The 17825-nt window shown below is 40.2% G+C and overlaps 1 protein-coding gene across 1 annotated transcript in view; it reads left to right on the top strand.

The window, feature by feature from the left end:
• Positions 1-17825, top strand: part of RARS2 (arginyl-tRNA synthetase 2, mitochondrial) — a 40875-nt gene that overhangs the window by 8824 nt on the left and 14226 nt on the right. Inside the window, 7 exon segments of the mRNA XM_054063576.1 lie at positions 471-526; positions 2713-2796; positions 6892-6960; positions 10769-10932; positions 12992-13098; positions 13677-13772; positions 16287-16347. Coding sequence (XP_053919551.1) covers positions 471-526; positions 2713-2796; positions 6892-6960; positions 10769-10932; positions 12992-13098; positions 13677-13772; positions 16287-16347 — 637 coding nt within the window.

Genomic DNA, 17825 nt, shown 5'->3' with positions numbered 1-17825 from the left:
AAACAGTTGTAGGTACAAATTTTTTTTTGAGAGGCCACTGTTGGTAGGGTAAGATGCGATTTTAGTTACCAATTCTTGTATACGAGATCTCCTGTTCTGGTATGAGATTTATCTCTAATAAAGGTATGAGGAGCATCATCTGTATGTCCAAAACATGTAAAAAGCGAGGAGGTAGTGTAACTTCTTTGTTCACTAGTATGATTTGATCTGGGAAGTTTCTTTGATGTGGGATTGTTTGTGGGGTGTTTTTTTCCACTGAAACAGTGGTTCTTAACTGGCATTAGCGGAAAAGCTGGCTGAATAGGAAAATCTGCTGCCTAGAACAGAGGCTGCTCAAGAAATGTTAAGGGAAAATTGAAAACTGGTTTTGTTTTAGTTCTGCTGCTGTATGCATGTGTTGAATTCTTTTGGCTTAATGATCTGACAGTCTTGTACCTGGAACAAACATTTTTTGTGAAAATTTGTTACAGCTCCCCCAATATTGCTAAAAAGTTTCACATAGGACACTTGCGTTCCACAATAATAGGTAAGTAAGCATTTAACTGCCTCTTAAATGGGCTTCTTTGTTTTCCTGTTACACTTGACAGGGGAGCACTGCTAACCTTCCACATTTGTAGCGGAGTCACTGTGCCAAGCTTGCCTTGCTAATTAAAAACCTTTTGCTTATTATGCAGTGAAGAAGAGTGTGATATGTTGCTGGCAGATTTATGAAGTCGCACATAATATAGTTTTATGACTGTGAACATTAAATGAAGTAGTTTAAAATTGTTTGGCAAAGACACCTGGGGCAGTTTTCATTGAGGTGTTATGAGAGTCCTTTGAATTTTAAATTTCCAGTTAGACCTGGACTGCTGAGCAGTCAGATAAGTTATGTCTTGGTGGCTGTCTTGCAAAAAGCTTGCTTTTACATCTTAATTACTTTATACCAGTATTTATAACACAGTTGCTGACATCTGTAGTAGAATAATTAATAAGTTTATTGTGCAGTACTATAATGGCATATGGAAAACACTTTCTCCTTCCTTTCCCTCTCTCACATTGGAAACCAGTAGGTTATTAGCATAAGATCCTACAGCATCTGTGCAGCTATTAATGTATGAGTTTTTAATTATATTTGATGTATCATGCTTAATTATATAAAGTTAATAATTCTGCCTGTTCATGGTCTGATAGTTGAGTGAAATTACATATTTTTGGCTCTCTATGTTCCTTCTGGACCCTTTGCTATAGGGAAAAAAAACACTTCTGAAAGTAGTTCTGTAGCTCAATGTTTGTGCAATAGTAAGAGGATGAATTGACTACAGAGAATGGAATTGAAAGTAATTGCAACCTGTAATATGGTATCATAGTAACAGAAGAAGAAAGCTTTCTTGCATCCTTTTACATCAATGCAGGTACTCTTGAAGCACAGGAAAATAGAGGAAGGAATGGAGGTATTTTGTCTTTGTAATTCTATGGCTGTGCTAAGCTCAGGAGAAAGATGAAGGGCTTTTGTTGTAGTTACAGGTAGAACCGAGATACACTTCTGCGATATGGTAAGTTTTGAGCATCCCAGACCTATCGTGCTCAGTCCTTCCCCAGTAGTGTATAGAAATTCAGGATGATGCTCTCTATTTAACATCAGAGTTAACAGCAGTTTGTGAATTTGAGTGCTTGCTTTACCTCCTGGTATGAGGTTGCCTAGCAGACCCATGGGCATGGGCTGCACCAGATACACCACCTGCGAGCTCCAGATGCAGCATGTGACAATCCAACACCACACACCATCTCTCCTGCCCTGGAAGACTGTTATGACAAATGGAGCCCAAAGTCATGGATTAAATGAACTCAGCGGAGATTTTAGAGGGATGGCCCATAGACTAAGAGAATTATATCAGTGTGTGTATACCAAAAGAAAGGAAAAGCAGTGGTGGTTAATTGGAGTATGTTGGAAAGTGTGGGACTTGAGCGTGGTATAGATGGTATAGGATAAGGGGTGGATATTATCCTGGTTTTGGCTGAGATAGAGTTAATTTTCTTCCCAGCAGCTGCTGGTTTTGAAATTCATTGAGAAAAATGTTGATAAAATGCTGAAGTTTTCAGTTGTTGCTAAGAAATCAAGGACTTTTTCAGTTTCCTATGTTTTGCAAGCGTACAGGTGCAGAAGAAGTTGGGAGGAACATAGTCAGGCAGCTGGCCTAAGCTGGCCAAAGAGTTTTTCGATACTGTATAATGTCATGCTCAGTATATAAATGGGAAGTTGGCTGGGGGCCAGAGCCTGCTGATCTGTGATTGCGGCTTGCGATGGGCTGTGCAATCAGTTGTCAAGTCATCAGGTGGCTAGTAATTGCATTGAATTGTGCCTCACTTGTTTTCTATATCCTTTACTGTTATTCTCTCTTCCTTTCCTGTCCTTTTAAACTGTCTTTATCTCAACCCACAAGATTTTATTTTACTTCCAATTCCTCCTCCCCATCCCACTAGGGGTGGGGAGTGAGTGAGCAGCTGTTGTGATTCTTGGCTGCCGGCTGGGGCTGAACCATGACAGTTGTGAAGCGTTTTAGCAAATGCTGTGGAGTAGTTTGTGTGATTGCTGTTCCTCTTCATTTTTGAATGCAGATGATACACAGGCTGAAACCATTTCTCTTGGGATGAGACCCTTCCTGCATCTGAATAATAATAATAATAATAATAATGATGATGGTAATAACAACAGTTCTGTTTCTGTACCAGGGAATTTCATAGCAAATCTCAAAATTGCACTGGGACATGAAGTAACAAGAATAAATTACCTCGGTGACTGGGGCATGCAGTTTGGTATGTTTTGATATTTGCTTCTCCTGTTCCCTTTTCTGCTGTATAATATGGTCTGAGTTCCCAGTTTCGGTTTTTGCAGGCCTATTGGATTCACTCTGCACTCACAAAGAGTAGCATTGTGTTTCCATGCATGTAATGTGTGGTTAATCTCCTTAAAATATGAACCAAACAATCTGGACTGATTCATCAGCACTGTGACCTATGCTACTGTACAAGAAACAACAGGAGGAACTTTACCCTTCACTGCCTCCATCCCTCAGTAGCTCCTCTCCCAGATTATGTTTGTGTAATTTGGGGTTTACTTTTAAATGGCACTTTCTGAGTGTGCTGGTTATACCTCTGGAGCTCTCATAGCTGAACCAACTTTTGTTGCTGCCTCCAGACAAAATGTGTACATATTATCATAGTTGTTGCATGTTTACTGTCTACTGCATGTCTTCCTTATTCAGATTTTGTGTGTGCAACAGCTGTGGAAGAGTAAGCTTGCTAACTTAACTTTATGTCACACCTGCTACATAAGAGTACAATAATTTAACGGAATATGTAATTTTGTATGTGAGTGACTTTATGTTGTGGCATTTTCTTTACCTGTTTTTTTTTTTTTTTTTTGTTCCCTCTGGAAATCAGTTCATTATTCATAGAGCATAATTAACCTCAACAACAACTGCATTTTCTTAGAATCATAGAATCATTTATTTGGAAAAGACCTTGAGATCGTAGAGTTCAACCGGACCTGTCTACTACTAAACCATATCCCTAAGCACCTAATCTACCTGTAACCATATCCCCAAGCATCTCACCCACTTGTCTTTTAAATGCCTCCAGGAATGGTGGACCCAACCACCTCCTTGGCAGTTCCATTACTTGTTAACCCTTTCGGTGAAGAAATTTTTCCTGATAATCCAATCTGAAACCTTCTCTGGTGCAACTTGAGGGCATTACCTTTCATCCTATCACTTGTTACTTGGGGAAAAGAGACCAACACCCACCTTACTACAACCCTTCTTTTCGGGTAGTTGTAGACAGTGATAAGGTCTCTCCTCAACCTCCTCTTCTCTAGGCTGAACAACCCCCTTTCCCTCAGCTGCTCCTTATAAGACTTGTTCTCCAGCCCCTTCACCAGCTTCTTTGCTCTTTTCTGGACATGATCCAGGACCTCAATGTCCTTCTTGTAGTGAAGGGGCCCAACCCAAACTGAACACAGGCAGATGAGGCCTGGAGAGTTTCAATCTTTAAAGATCTCCCAACACTCCTCCCAAAATACTCAATTTCCCTTTAAGATGTAGCAAAAGAGCAGTTGTGTAGGTGGAGAATGTGCAAGTGAATAGGCCCTAGAAGACTGTCCGTCTTGCACGCATGTGCGTTTGCACACACACTCTTACCTTGTCTGAAATAGTACTTAATCAGATAAGCGAAGACTGAAAAATCCTGTCGTGTGCAGCCCAGCGTGGGTTGATTTTTATTCCCTGGCTAGAGATTCATTATTGTCCAATTACTGGATGTATGTGTGTCTTTTATATGGCAGTTGACCAACCTTGGGATTCAAAACTTTCTTGATTTCTGTCATTAATTTCACATTACAAATTGATCCATCCTATCTTATCCTATCCTATCCTTTTCTAATATACCCTCCGAAAGCTGTTATTTTTTTGTCATAATTTAGGCGTTTATAAAATAGAATCATGCTTACTTCTTTGTTCTTGAAAGCTGGTACACCTGTGAAAACTATAAAACTCCCACACATCTTTTGCAGTAGGTTTTGAAAACAGTGTCCGTGTGGGTTTTCTATGTGGCAAAGACAAAATACAATGCCTGTCAAGCAGTCACTTTTGCTTATTCCAGCCCTTATACTGCCCCCTCCTGTTCTGATGGTACCACTGTTTATTTGGAATGTTAATGAACCAGCTTTATGAGCAGAGCTGTTGAGTAAAACATCCGTATAACTGAGAGCAGTAATAGAAGATTTTTTCCTTTGTTAAATTATTTCCCGTGCGGCTAGTCATTCCTGATCCTGTTTCTGATCAAACAGTGTTTATAGCAGAGCTTTGCTTCATTTAGGATTTATTTCATAGGAAATGAATACAGAATGAGTTTACGTAAAATTGAGTAAATGTCATCATTGTATATTTCATTCCCTTAGACTTAATTTTATCACTATGTTATGTATAATGGATGTGGCAATGATAATTAAGCAATGAAATGTGGTTAAAGGTTTCTCAACTGACCTCCATTCACTGTTTCTGAGGATAATAAATAGTACTCCTAGTCTGAATATCTGGAATTTCATGTATTTTAATACAAAATTCCTGAAGGTATAAAGATCACAATGCCTATTGTTTATATCTGTACCTGTTGTCTAGCGCACAGAGTCATGCTTTTGACTTAGTTCTAACTGTTTCTTTCAAAATGGTGCTTCCCATCCCTTATTTGGCTGGCTCAGCTCAAATATATGGCAGGTTTTATAACAAATAATATAGTTGTGCTTCACAAAATTGTAGCATTGGAATATTATTGTAATTTCTCCTTTTCCAGAAGAAGAGCTGTAATTAATGATCTGTCAGCATTTCTTATTACAACTACAATTGTCAGAGGCTTTAAAACATAATAATTGAAAACATAGTTTTCTGAAACATGACAGAAGTTCTCAAACCTTTAGGCGGTTTTGGGGCAGGTTTCTTAAGGTTAACAAAACTTAATGCAGTCACGCTGTACTGTCCATCTGTCTTCCTGTCACTCTGCTCCTAATAAATTTTGAACCCATTGGCCAACTTCAGCTAGATCTGACAAAGAAAAATGTCTCCAAGAGAACAAATTTCTTTTGGTATTGTGACACTTGGCAGCCCAGTAGGGGTAAAAATACAACATAATGCCCTCTGGGAAAGAAAGTTAACTTTTCGTGTTTAGCCTTCCAGCTAACCATTCAGCATATCTAAGTTGCAATCAGTCCCAACACATGCTGTATCTTGCCAATAAGTTGTCGACTGTAACAAGGGCTGCAGATAGTTTTGGGGAAGGCAGAAACGTGTGGAAGGATGTGGTTGGGTTGAATAAAAACTAGGCAGTCTTGCTGGGGGTTGGAGTGTGAAGCCAGCACTGGAAAAGTAGGATGTGTAGGTACACTAATACCTAAGAGAGATCATTAGGAAATCAGATCTGATTCGCTCATAGAACAAGCTGTCCATTAAAGAAAGTCCCTTTTCAATAGGATTAGACCTCATTTTATTTCATAAACCTGAACTTCTTTTTCTTACCTATGGTCTGTCACTGCCTCTGTCACACTCTGTTTCCAAGACAGAAGTTCTTTGGTACAGTGCAATTTGTTTAGTTGCCAGAGGACTTTTTAAAGGGGTACCTGTTCCTCAGTTGCTGTCTTCGCATCAGTCCTGGTCCTTCTCAGCTCAGAAGAGTGAAATGATCTTAAAAGCAGCCTCAGAAAACTAAGAGACTGCAGGGTTAATATTGCTAGATCACTGAAGGAATTAATGGATTCTTTTTGATATAGATAAAAAGGAAGGATTTGGATTTCTTTGCCCTTTAAGACGGCTTTTGTGAAGTGCTGAAACCAAATTGGATATGTGAAAAAAAAAAAGCTGCGTATTCTTAGTACGCAGCAAAAGTTCCCTCGAAAATATTGCATGAATGGTATGTGGAATAACATATTGTGTCCCAGTTTCTGTTGTCCTTGAAATGATGATACAATTAAGGGAGAAAGCAAACAAGTTTTTGACCATATTCTTGTTACTGGACAGTTTACACTGTATGGCTTCTTATTTATAGGCTTGTTGCTGTGCAAAAGGTAATTTGTAACCCAAATTCCATTATGGAGAACTGAAAATCAGCATAGGTATTTCTTTTACTAGTTTCTAGCTATTATAGTTTCATTGGGGTTTTTTTTGGTGCAGGTGTGATAATAGGTTATGCTTTGATTTGGTTTTGGTTTATGCTTTTGGTTGTGTAGCGTATACCATTGTATTGTTTAAAAACGTAAGGCATTGGTCTATACATAGTGTTAACATTAGACTGCTTATGAATATAACTTATCAAAACAATGTATTTCAAGCTATTGTCTAACTCTGTATTTAATTGTTGTTCAAGGCTTATTGGGTGTTGGTTTCCAATGCTTTGGCAACAAAGAAAAGCTAGAATCCAGTCCTCTACAGCACTTTTTGAGGTAAAGTTCAGAAAATACCGACTAGAGGCTTCAGTGAACAGTCCATTTGACTTAGCTCTCAGTTTTTGAACGGAATGGTGTATCTGCAGACTCGTGGTCATGAATCATAGAATGGTTTGAGTTGCAAGGGACCTAAAGATCATCTAATTCCAACCCCCCTCTGCCAATGGGCAGGGACACTCCAACCAGATCAGGCCTGCACAAAGCCCCATCCAACCTGGCCTTGAACACCTCCAGAGATGGGGCAACCACAGCTTCCCTGGGCAACCTGTTGCCAGTGCCTCACAATGATGAGACACATGTTAGATTTAAATGACCTTGCTTGAACAACCTGTGCTAGTCTAGGCCATAGCAGCAGAGACAGGTTTCATTAGGCTGAAAATACACCCCATAAGGGAGTTAATCATATGGATACTTAGGTTGCATGATTGCTGAAACCACCACAGACAGCTTGACCAATATCAATGATCTTAACTGGGCATAAATGGTCACTGACCTCGCTATGTTGACTGCAATGGAAATGGAGTCTTACATCTGATGCTGTAGTATGTGGTTACCAAACCTGTGCAAAGAAGTAGCATGTATTGTGTAAAAATCCTCTTGTTGCTAGTATTTTTTACAATAAGTCATATTTAATTTCCATTGCTCAACAATTCACTGTGGTTGAGGTAAAGGATCTTTAAAGTGTTTTGTATCTTAGCATATGTAGGTAGGGAGGAGTGACCATCACTTTATAGAATACTGTTCTGGCTCTGCAGAATACTCTTGTTTCTTCTGTTAGTGTGAAAGGCAAAAGCATTAGAACATGTAGTTCCTGTTGGCAGCCATTCAGGCAATGCCTTCCAGCAGTAGGGAAAGCTGTTTCGCTGCAGGGCTTACCATACTGGTTGCCCACCATGCCCACCAGAATGGTTGCAAGTGATTGAGTTTTCTGTGTGCAGGAACAAAAGTGACTGTTGTACTGTCCAGGTTAGCAATAAAGGTTGATGTAGTTTAACAGGCCTTGCTTTTCCAGGGCTATTGTGATTTTGTTTGTTGGTTTGCTCTGTTCAAATATATCAAATATCATTGAGTTAGTATTTATTTCTTCCTCATTACCAGTTCCTATGTCACATCTTGCTTTAGGCAGTGCAATGAGTAAAAAGATTTTCATAAATCTTGTGATATTTGTAAGTGATCTTAGGTTGACAGTCATGCTGGGTTTGTCAGGTACATCATAGGTGAGAGGAAGTGACTTATGTACTTGGAGAATGTGACCTATGTACTTATCTGCAAAAATCCGACAACCATAAGAATAGGTGGACAAAATTTTATGAGCAGCTAATGTTCAAGCCCTCATCCTTTTAAAAGAAAGATCTCATAGAATCACAGAATAGTTTGGGTTGGAAGGGACCTTAAAGATCATCCAGTTCCAACCCCACTAGCTCAAGCTGCTCAAGGCCCCATCCAACCTGGCCTTGAACACATCCAGGGCAACCTGTGCCAGTGTCTCACCACTCTCATAGCGAAGAAATTCTTCCTTATGTCTAGCCTAAATCTGCCCCCTCCACTGTATACCTGTTGCCGCTAGTGCCCGTCACTGCAAGCCTTTGTGAACAGTCCCTCCACAGCTTTCTTGTAGGCTTCTTTCAGGTACTGGAAGGTCGCTATAAGGTCTCCTTGGAGCCTTCTCTCTCCAGGCTGAACAACCCCAACTCTCTCAGCCCTGTCCTCATATGATAATGGGGCATTGCTGGGGTTCTTGTGTGGCCCCATCGAGTGTTATCTTACTACAAAGCTGAGCTGCACTTCACCCTCTGAGCTGGATATGGGAACTGTTGCTAATGCTGGTGTTGGGACAGGATGTCACAGGGTAACTCTTTTGCATAAAAGTATTTACTGCCAAAGGAACAAAGTGTTTGAATACTTGGATACTGTACGACTTAATAAGTTAGGTAGACTGTTATGTAGCAGAGTAGCTCCTTCTGAGTTTGCTAGCTTTGACTTAGATAAATTTTGTTCAGTTGTTCTCCCATCTCTGAGCCTACTCAATAAAAGTGATAGATTCTCAACATAAAGTGTTTGTAGAGCTGTAGGTGATTTAAAGAGGTGACAAGGAGTAGTCATATTCTTATAGGTTGTGCATTGCAGTGTATTATTTAATTTTATTTATAATTTCAGTCCATTCTTAGAATTTAAATTTTGCTATGCTGGAATTTTGCTTTAAAATACCATCTACTGCAGCAGCAGGTAGGCTTTATGACCTTAAAAAATTTACCTTCAAGAGTTAGAGAACAGTATTCAGTCAAGCTGCAAAAGTTCTAAAACAGTAGTGTTTTGAGACCAGATTAGTTTCTCAAAATATTTTTCAATTTTTAACTGCTTATTCAGGCTGTATTCCTGGTTTATATAAAAACCTGAGACATGTTTCAAAGCTACATTTTTTTCTGCTGTTAATCTTTGAGGCTTGTCAGCAGTACTGCCTGTTATAATCTGTAAAAATCTGGGGCACGAAAGGAAGGGAAAAGTTCAAGAATTTTGCTGTGGAAAGTTTTTTTTTGTTTTTTTAATAGGTAGAGCCATTCAAGCAAAGTATGTTGTCAAACTCACTGTTGAACTTGCAAGGAGTGACGTTGTTATAATAAGTATTTTTTATCAAGATTGCAGTGGTTTGGGGATTAAAAACTCTCTTGCAGCACTGAATTGTTGTTCAATATTGAGTCTAAATAAGCTATGTTCAACTATTCGAGTCTAAATACAGAGTGTAACCACTAATTAATTTAATTATTTTTACCTATTACTTTAACTATTTTGTAAGCTTTTCCAGGGGCTTTCACAGTGCTACATGTGGAAAGCAAGAAAAGCATGTCTGGGCAAATTTGGCCTTTAGATATAAAGGAATATGTTATCATAGATTAGAGTCGTAGAATATTTCAAGTTGGAAGGGACCTGTAAGGCTCATTGAGTCCAGCTCCCTGCTCTTGACAGGACTGTCTAAAAATAAACCATATGATTGAGAGCGTCATCCAGGCTTGGTGCTGTGAGCACTTCCCTGGGGAGCCTGTGCCAGTGACCAGCCACCTTCTCAGTGAAGAGCCTTTTCCTGTTGTCCAGTCTGAACTTATCCTGATGCGGCTTCATTCCATTTCCTTGTCTCCTGTGTGTGGTCCCAGAGAGAGGACATCAGCACCTCCCCTTCCACAGCACACTTGAGGAAGTTGTAGGCTGTAATGAGGTCACCCCTTGGCCTTCTCCTCTCCAAGCTGGAGAGCCAAATACGTTGTACTTGGATAAATTTGGTTAATACAAACTGACAGTATATTGACATTCATAGGCTTGACTTCAACCACAAAGAGCCTGTATTACTATGGGTGCACAGTACTAGAAGTAAGTGGCTTTGGGATCAGAACTGGGTGGTTCAGGGCTTTTTTTTTGATCTTGTAAAGCATTGAGTCTTATCAACTCTGGTCCTCTGAAGAAAAGTCTCTGGGTTGAAAGTACGCTATGCTTTCCCTTTCATGCTTAAATTACCTCTTTCATATTCTGCTGCTGCAGTAGTTTAAAGGTTATAAAGAGGACGGTAGCGTCAGCAGTAAGGAAACATTGCCTTAGACTTGTATAAAGAGAAGCTGCATGCTTTTCTATTGCAGTTTGGACTACTCATTCATCCTTTACATAGGAAATGTGTTCCTTTAATGTGACTTTAAAATTTTGATGTTACAAATGTCATCTTTAAATGTATTTGTCTTGTTCCTTTTGAGCTTTGCTCTGTTTAGTTTTATTGGAGGAGACAATACTTCTTCAACATTTTCGGTACCATTATGTTTTAGGTGTATGTGCAGATTAACAAAGCAGCGAAAGAGGAAAACACAAAAAAACTGGCTAAAGATTTCTTTAGAAAACTGGAGGAACGTGATGAACAGACGTTGTCTCTTTGGAAACAATTTAGAGACTTCAGTATCAAAGAATACATCCGAATTTATAAGGTACAAATCATCCACTGATTTTCCTGTGTTGTTGGTAAAATGGTCTCTTTATCTGTTGCTTCATCAGTCTGACTGAGAGTGCACCAGCACCTTTTCATCCTGAGAAGTGAACTGACTTGGAAACAGAGGTTGCTGCAACGTCAATCATAGAATCACCAGGTTGGAAAGGACCCACTGGATCATCGAGTCCAACCATTCCTAACACTCCCTTAAACCATGTCCCTAAGCACTTCATCCACCCCACACGTTCCTTAAACACTTCCAGGGAAGGTGACTCGACCACCTCCCTGGGCAGCGTGTTCCAGTGGTTCATTGCTTTTCAAGCAATTCATTGCTTTTCCAGTAAACTTTACAGTGTTGTGGGGAAGGTGCTTCTAAATATGTCCCATCCTATTCAGAAGAAGCACGGTAGTTGATTTAACATCCCAGCAGACTGTCACTTTAGTTGCTGACTGCGTAGGTACGTTTTGTTTAATGGAGTCCATGTAATTGATCTTTTGACTGATTCTCCTTTCTCAGAAGCCCTGAAGCTAGGAGTATGGTGCTGGGCAACAAACCAAATCAATGCTAGATAAGTAGTGTTCGGTTTTGCTTTATCTTTGAAGTCAGCAACAAGCCACTAGATTTAACAGTTTCCATGTAATAAATTTTATTATGAGAACTCTTTACACACTTCTGATCAGGTGTTATAGTGCAGAGCTGTGTATGCTGCGTATTAAATTGAGTGTAAGTAATTGGAGCAGCAGGAGTTTACAATAGTAATCGGTGCATAAGTTACCTGCAGGTTGAGTTGAGCTAATATACAGCCATCTGGTGCATACTGTATTCTCAGGAATGGAGCCAGTGTCCACTGTCTCGTGGAAGATGTTTGTGTCGCTGACCACAAAATGAATCTTACGAATTTGGAAAACAGGAGTGAGATGCACCTTCTGTCAGTGAATCCAGTCTCTTGGTTTTGATACTATGTAATCTTACTCAAGTGTGCATATGAAAACCAGATAGTGTTTTTCCCACATTCTTGCAATTAAATTCTGGAATGGGCACCCAGTTTTGATCCACTTAGACATTTTTTTTTCTAACATGCAGCTACAAAGAATTTGTGACTGGTTTTATACCACTTGCTCCTACTATTATTCTTTACTTTAAAATTTCCCTTTTCCATCTCCTTCCTCCTCATGTATTTGTAGAAATTGGCCATGTCTTCTTACATCTTTGATTGCAGAGTTAAAAGAGAAGTGGCCTGCTCCTCCCTCAGTAATCCAGATAACCTGGCTGTGCTTTATTTTCTACAAAACATATCACTGGATTCATGCTAAGTACTCTCAGTCGAGATCTAAATTGGACATAGCCTTGATAGTTGCAGTGGAAAGCTGACCTGTTAGGGTGAGTGTGTATTGGTCTCGTATGCAGCTGCACCATGGTGATCACTCATCATTGATTAGCTGATCACTGGTACAGCTAGATCTTTCACGATTCCTTTTCAAACTGAGCCGAGGGACTGACAGCTTTGTTGCCCTCAGTTAAAAATCTTGTCATTTGTACTATCACATTTTACTTGGTTTTGAAAGTTAAGGTCACTCTATCTTTCCTAGGTGTACCCTCAGCCATCCTAGTAATGGTGATTTCTGTGTGCTCAGCCCTGTTTGTGAGCACCTCCTGCTTTTTAAAATTTCTTTTAGCATCGTTTTAGAACAGGATTGGTTCCAAGTCCAGGTAATTTCTCTCTACAGTCCACTGTTTTTTTGCCTCCAGCACAGCAAGTTAGATGCCTACCTCAGATGTTTTGTACTAATTGTTCTTTCCAGTTTGCTCCTAATTACTCATGTATGTTACGTCCAACACTGTATTAAACTCAGAGAGATTAATTCTAATGCAGAAATTGATTAAATCAAAATCCAAAAATCCTTTCCTTTTAGCAGTGAAGTGACAATTCCTGAAATAAAATTAATCTTCGCACTCTGTCTGACCTGTGACACAGACCTATCGTCTGACTTAACTTGAAGAAATAATTACCCTCAATCTAATGTTTCTCTTCTTTGATATTCTTGGAACTTTCCAGCGTCTAGGAGTGCACTTTGATGAATATTCAGGAGAATCATTTTACCAAGAGAAGTCCCAGGAAGTTCTAAAGATGTTGGAGGATAAAGGACTCCTTCAGAAAACAACGTATGAACTGATTCAATCTGTTGGTGTAGTTTACTTAACAACTCAGTTGCATTTCAAATTAAATATGATGAGTGAGGTGTGCATGTCATCTAAAGGGATGGCTGTTCTTTGAATGGTTTTGGTAGCTGTTCTAGTAGAAGGCGAATAGGATTTGTGTCACAGCAGAAAATTCGGCTTGCCTTGTTTTTCAAGGCACAGAAGCCTGACCGTGACAAATCAGATACAATGACAGTGTTCAACTCCTAATGGCCTTTTAAGCTGTTAATTAATTTGGTAACTGCATGCCCCATTTAATGAGCACAGTTAGGTGAGATCCTTGCCTTGATGTACTGCTTGGCTGAACTGGGACAGAAGCTGTAGCCATGGAATGCACCAGAATGTGGGCAGACTTAGAGGACTGGCCTTTAAAAAGGCTTAAAGGATACAGTCATTCAAAGAAAAGAATGAGATTGTCTAAAGTGAGAGGAGTTCTATGGCAAGAGGCCATCATTCTGATTCTGACCTCTCTCTTACCTGAATTCTGCCTGTATTTTGGATCTAGCTTGCAGTTACTTCAAGTATTTTCTCTGAACTTACAGAGAAGGAACAGGAATTGTGGATCTTTCAGAAGAGAAAGACCTCTCATCGTTTTCCACTGTCATGCGTAGTGATGGGACATCGCTCTATATAACAAGGCAAGTAAGCCCATCTGTGTTTCTTGCCGTTTATTTTGCCAGTAAACTTTTGTACATGATTGCATTTGTAACTGATAGTACAGATTTTGAAGCTTTTCTTTCTGGGGTGGAACACCTTGACAAATGAATAATTGTAACTGAACTTGCAGTGCAAGTATGATGGGATGAAAATGGCTCAGGAAAAACAACTGCTTTTTAAATCCTTTTCCTCCCCATAAGCAGTCTCTGTCCATAAATTGTAATACTTTATCCAGCTACTGGCTTTGAAAACAAAGCTGAGATCTTTTTATCTAATAAATACTTGCCAAATAATGAAAGTTTTTGAAAGACCTTTGCTTAAAATGTTTATTGACTGTGTGATGCAGAAAAGAATGGCTTGTTCAGCCATCTCGTCATTGACTCAGTGGACCACCAGCACTCTAACATCAATTTTATCACTGTTTCCATGACTTCTCATTGGTATCCTAAAATTCCTCTTGGGTATTTTATTATGGAAGCCTTAACGGTTTCTTTGTGTCAATAATGTAAGTAAATCAGATGCCTACCCCTCAGGGTAAACTGTGTACAGCTTTTCAGGACAAGGGTATTGGAGAGATGCTGCAGTCAATCCTGCACATCAGGGAGCTGCCAAATCCTTTAGCCAGACAGAGGCAGGGCTGCCACAGCTCCATGCCCACGGATCCAACTGGTAGTAAGGCTGAGCAGCTGTTCCCAGGACAGCCATGAGCATGCATACTGCATTTCTTCACCATGAGAGTGGTGAGGCACTGGAATAGGTTGCCCAAGAAAGTTGTGGATGCCTCATCCCTGAAGGTGTTCAAGGCCAGGTGGTGTTCAAGGGGTGTTGGATGGGGCCTTGGGCAGCCTGATCTAGTGGCATTTCCCTGCTCATTGCAGGGAGGTTGGACCTAGAAGGTTGTAAGGTCCCTTACAACCCAAACTAGTCTATGATTCTCTGATACACAAAGCCAATGAGGCAGGGCCACACAGACAAAACCACTCAGCAGTCAGTGCGAATGGCTTCATTTTGTTCCCCTCTGTGTGATTAGGGTGAAGGTGTAATAGTGTGAAGCAATGTGTGTGTATATGTGTGTATACATATGTGTATGTATGTGATACATATTATCCACGTAGGTAATATACATATGTATTGTATGTATAGAGTATGTTTACACAACGTGGATCTCTGCAGTAGCTGAGCTTCAGCATTCTGACCATTAGCCAGCCCCTGGATCCCCAAGTTCTCCCCACTTGCTGGCACCTGGGCATGTGAGCCCCCAGGGCCTGTAGCCTTACTCCAGTTGCTGGTACAGACACAGCGGATCCCTTTGGTAACTGGCCTTAGACATGAAGTCCATCCAGCAGCTGGCCCTGGATCCTCCGTCTCCCCCGTTGCCTCCTACATAGACACAGGAGTGCACAGGCAGGTCTCTCAGTTAACCTGCAGTTGGATACCAACAGTGCAGACTCCTCTGGGTGCTTCGTCTTTGAAGATAGACACTAACCTGGCACTGAGGACACTTCACTTACTTGCTGCCTAGTTCAGCATGATATTTGCTGTCAATCACACATGGACGTGTGCCCACACTCCGGTCATTGGCAGCAGAGGCACTTTGGTCCTTGTAACCCATGGTCAGTCTCCAGTTGCTATCACTTAATTTCACTTACCTCCAGTCCCTTCAGTTGCTGGAATCACAGATAGGTGGCCTATATGACCTGTAGTCCCCAACTCCAGTTGCTGGTATTTAGGCCTCCAAACACACTTGCATGCAGAAGAGAGATGCCCTCACCCAGGAAAAGTTTGAAATGGGCTTCAGTGAGAAGACAGGACAGACTGTCCTGATCAGGTGCAGAGCATAACTGGACAAGCATACTAACCAGCAATCAGTTGACAAGCCACCTGCCCCTTTTATCATCATCTCCCTCTTTTTTTTCCCATCTTTGGTTCCTAAGCATCCTATAATAAGTCTTGGGCAATTGCTTTTCCCTTGCATCCATGTGTCCTGTGTAACCTCCCTCCATCAGAGGGTGCTCCAGAGAGCTGCTCCTGGTGAACCCTGAGGTGGATTTCAGACTGGGAGGTGAGGCTGTCGACTTTCCTGTGACAGCCCTGGGAGGCGCTCAAGCAATTTGTTTCTTTGTACTGCTTTGTGTGTGTGAAGATGAGCTTTTTATCATATAACTTAATACCAAGTCCTGAGTTACTGTTCAGGAGAAGGTTGTTTCTTTCCAGGCTCCCACCTGATTGATTGTTCCAGTAGGCAGGCGGAGACCAGACTTCTCTGTGCATAAGAACTATTTCCTCGGTAATGGTTTTCAGAGCTGATGGTTTAAGAAACATTTAAAACACATGATGAACAAAGTACATCTGTCGTCTTTTTTGTGTAAAGCATATGTGAATTCCTCTGATCTGGCAGTCTCCTTCCTTCCATAAAAGTAGGTTATTTTCCCAAGGGGGAAATAATGAGGTATGTTGGAGTGAAAGTTCAAATAGTTTCTCATTATCTTTTCCAGAGATCTTGCTGCTGCTATAGACCGAATGAATAAGCATAGCTGGGATACTATGATTTATGTGGTAAGTAATTCTAGATTCACCAAGCACTTTTGAGCCTGGCTCTTGCCAATAATCTAGGTGGCCTCTTGTTCCCAATATGACTTTGGCACATGGTATTTTTGGGAGTAAATGAGATACCCTTATGCCCAGCAGCTGTCCCTCTATGTGGCAGCGTTTCTTGGTTTTGTTTCAGCTCATGACCCACGGAACAGTTGAAAATTCAATGCTGGAGTTACTCTCTGTTTTAAAAATTTATTGCAGTTAATTTTAAATGAACTTTTACTCAATTTACATTGTATTTTCTATATAAATGTAATTAATATTTAAACAATTCAGAAAAAAATTGTTAGTGTTTTAAGGGGTTGTAAAATGTGAATTTAGTAATTTAGAAATTAATGTTCTAAAGTGAAGTCTACCCTAAAGGTCTGATATCTTATCCAAAATGTAAATTCTTATGGCTTTGAACAGTGCCTGGGTTTCACTGTGTAGAAATCACACATAATCCTTGGCTTGATTATTTTGCTCTTTAACAATTCCAGCAGTATCAGTAATGAATAGCAGGACTATCTCCTCACTCATGTGAACCTTTTTCAGCTTTAGTATTACCAAGCACATATCACACAATGCATTTTAATTTTCTTTTTTACTGATTTAGAAAACAAACAAACTTGAAAACCATGTTCTATTAAATTATGTCAATTAATGACCCATGGGAAAAGTCTGCATGTTTCTGGCATATTCTCTGTGATGTATGTGGTAATGCCCATAAATCTTCTCTGGTGCTGCTCTTCAAAAGCCAATATAATATTACAAATACCATGATTCAGGGGAGGGGAGGAGATGAGTAAACATAAAATTAAATACACAGGTAGTTTAAAGTGCTAGTTTTAGTTAAGTCACATTCCTCTGTTTATTTTCAGTCTTCAGGAAGTTTCCACTAACTTAGTCGTACCCATAGGTGGTCATAGAACAGGGGTTTTATTGTTGTGGGTTTTTGAAGGGAGGTTATCTCTACTGTCTGGGACGTAGTAGATTCACTGTTATCGAAGAGCAACGTGGCTGTGAAAGTGCAGTGCCTTGGGAGTTAAGGAAGCTCCCTGCCTCGTTCATGTGGGTAGGTAATCATTTGTACTTTTTATGCTGTGAGGTAGTAAGGATCAAGGCAGAAGGAATATTTAGAAAGAACAAAAATAGTGGGGTGGGTATTTTGCATAGATTGGGATGGGGGTTGAATGTCAAGCTAGTGGAGTGAGCAAATGCAGAAGCAACAATCTTGAGCTGACTGGCTGCTTACAGCTGAACTCCAGTAACTGTTCACTTCCTTGCCTGGACCGATTTGATCTACTCCTAGTCCAAATATAGGCAGCAAAACCAGACTGTGGTGTGATCAATGTGACTGTAGTAATCAATGTCCTATTCAAGTTGGAAATGGCAGATTAACCTATTTAGTCATGTTCTCTCAACTTTGCTAAGGTTGCATAGCTCCACATAGGTAGTGT

Source organism: Cuculus canorus, chromosome 3 (assembly GCF_017976375.1).
Source record: "Cuculus canorus isolate bCucCan1 chromosome 3, bCucCan1.pri, whole genome shotgun sequence".
Classification (NCBI taxonomy): Eukaryota; Metazoa; Chordata; class Aves; order Cuculiformes; family Cuculidae; genus Cuculus; species Cuculus canorus.
Note: the sequence above shows the minus strand (reverse complement) of the source record. Positions and strands in the feature narration are given on the sequence as shown.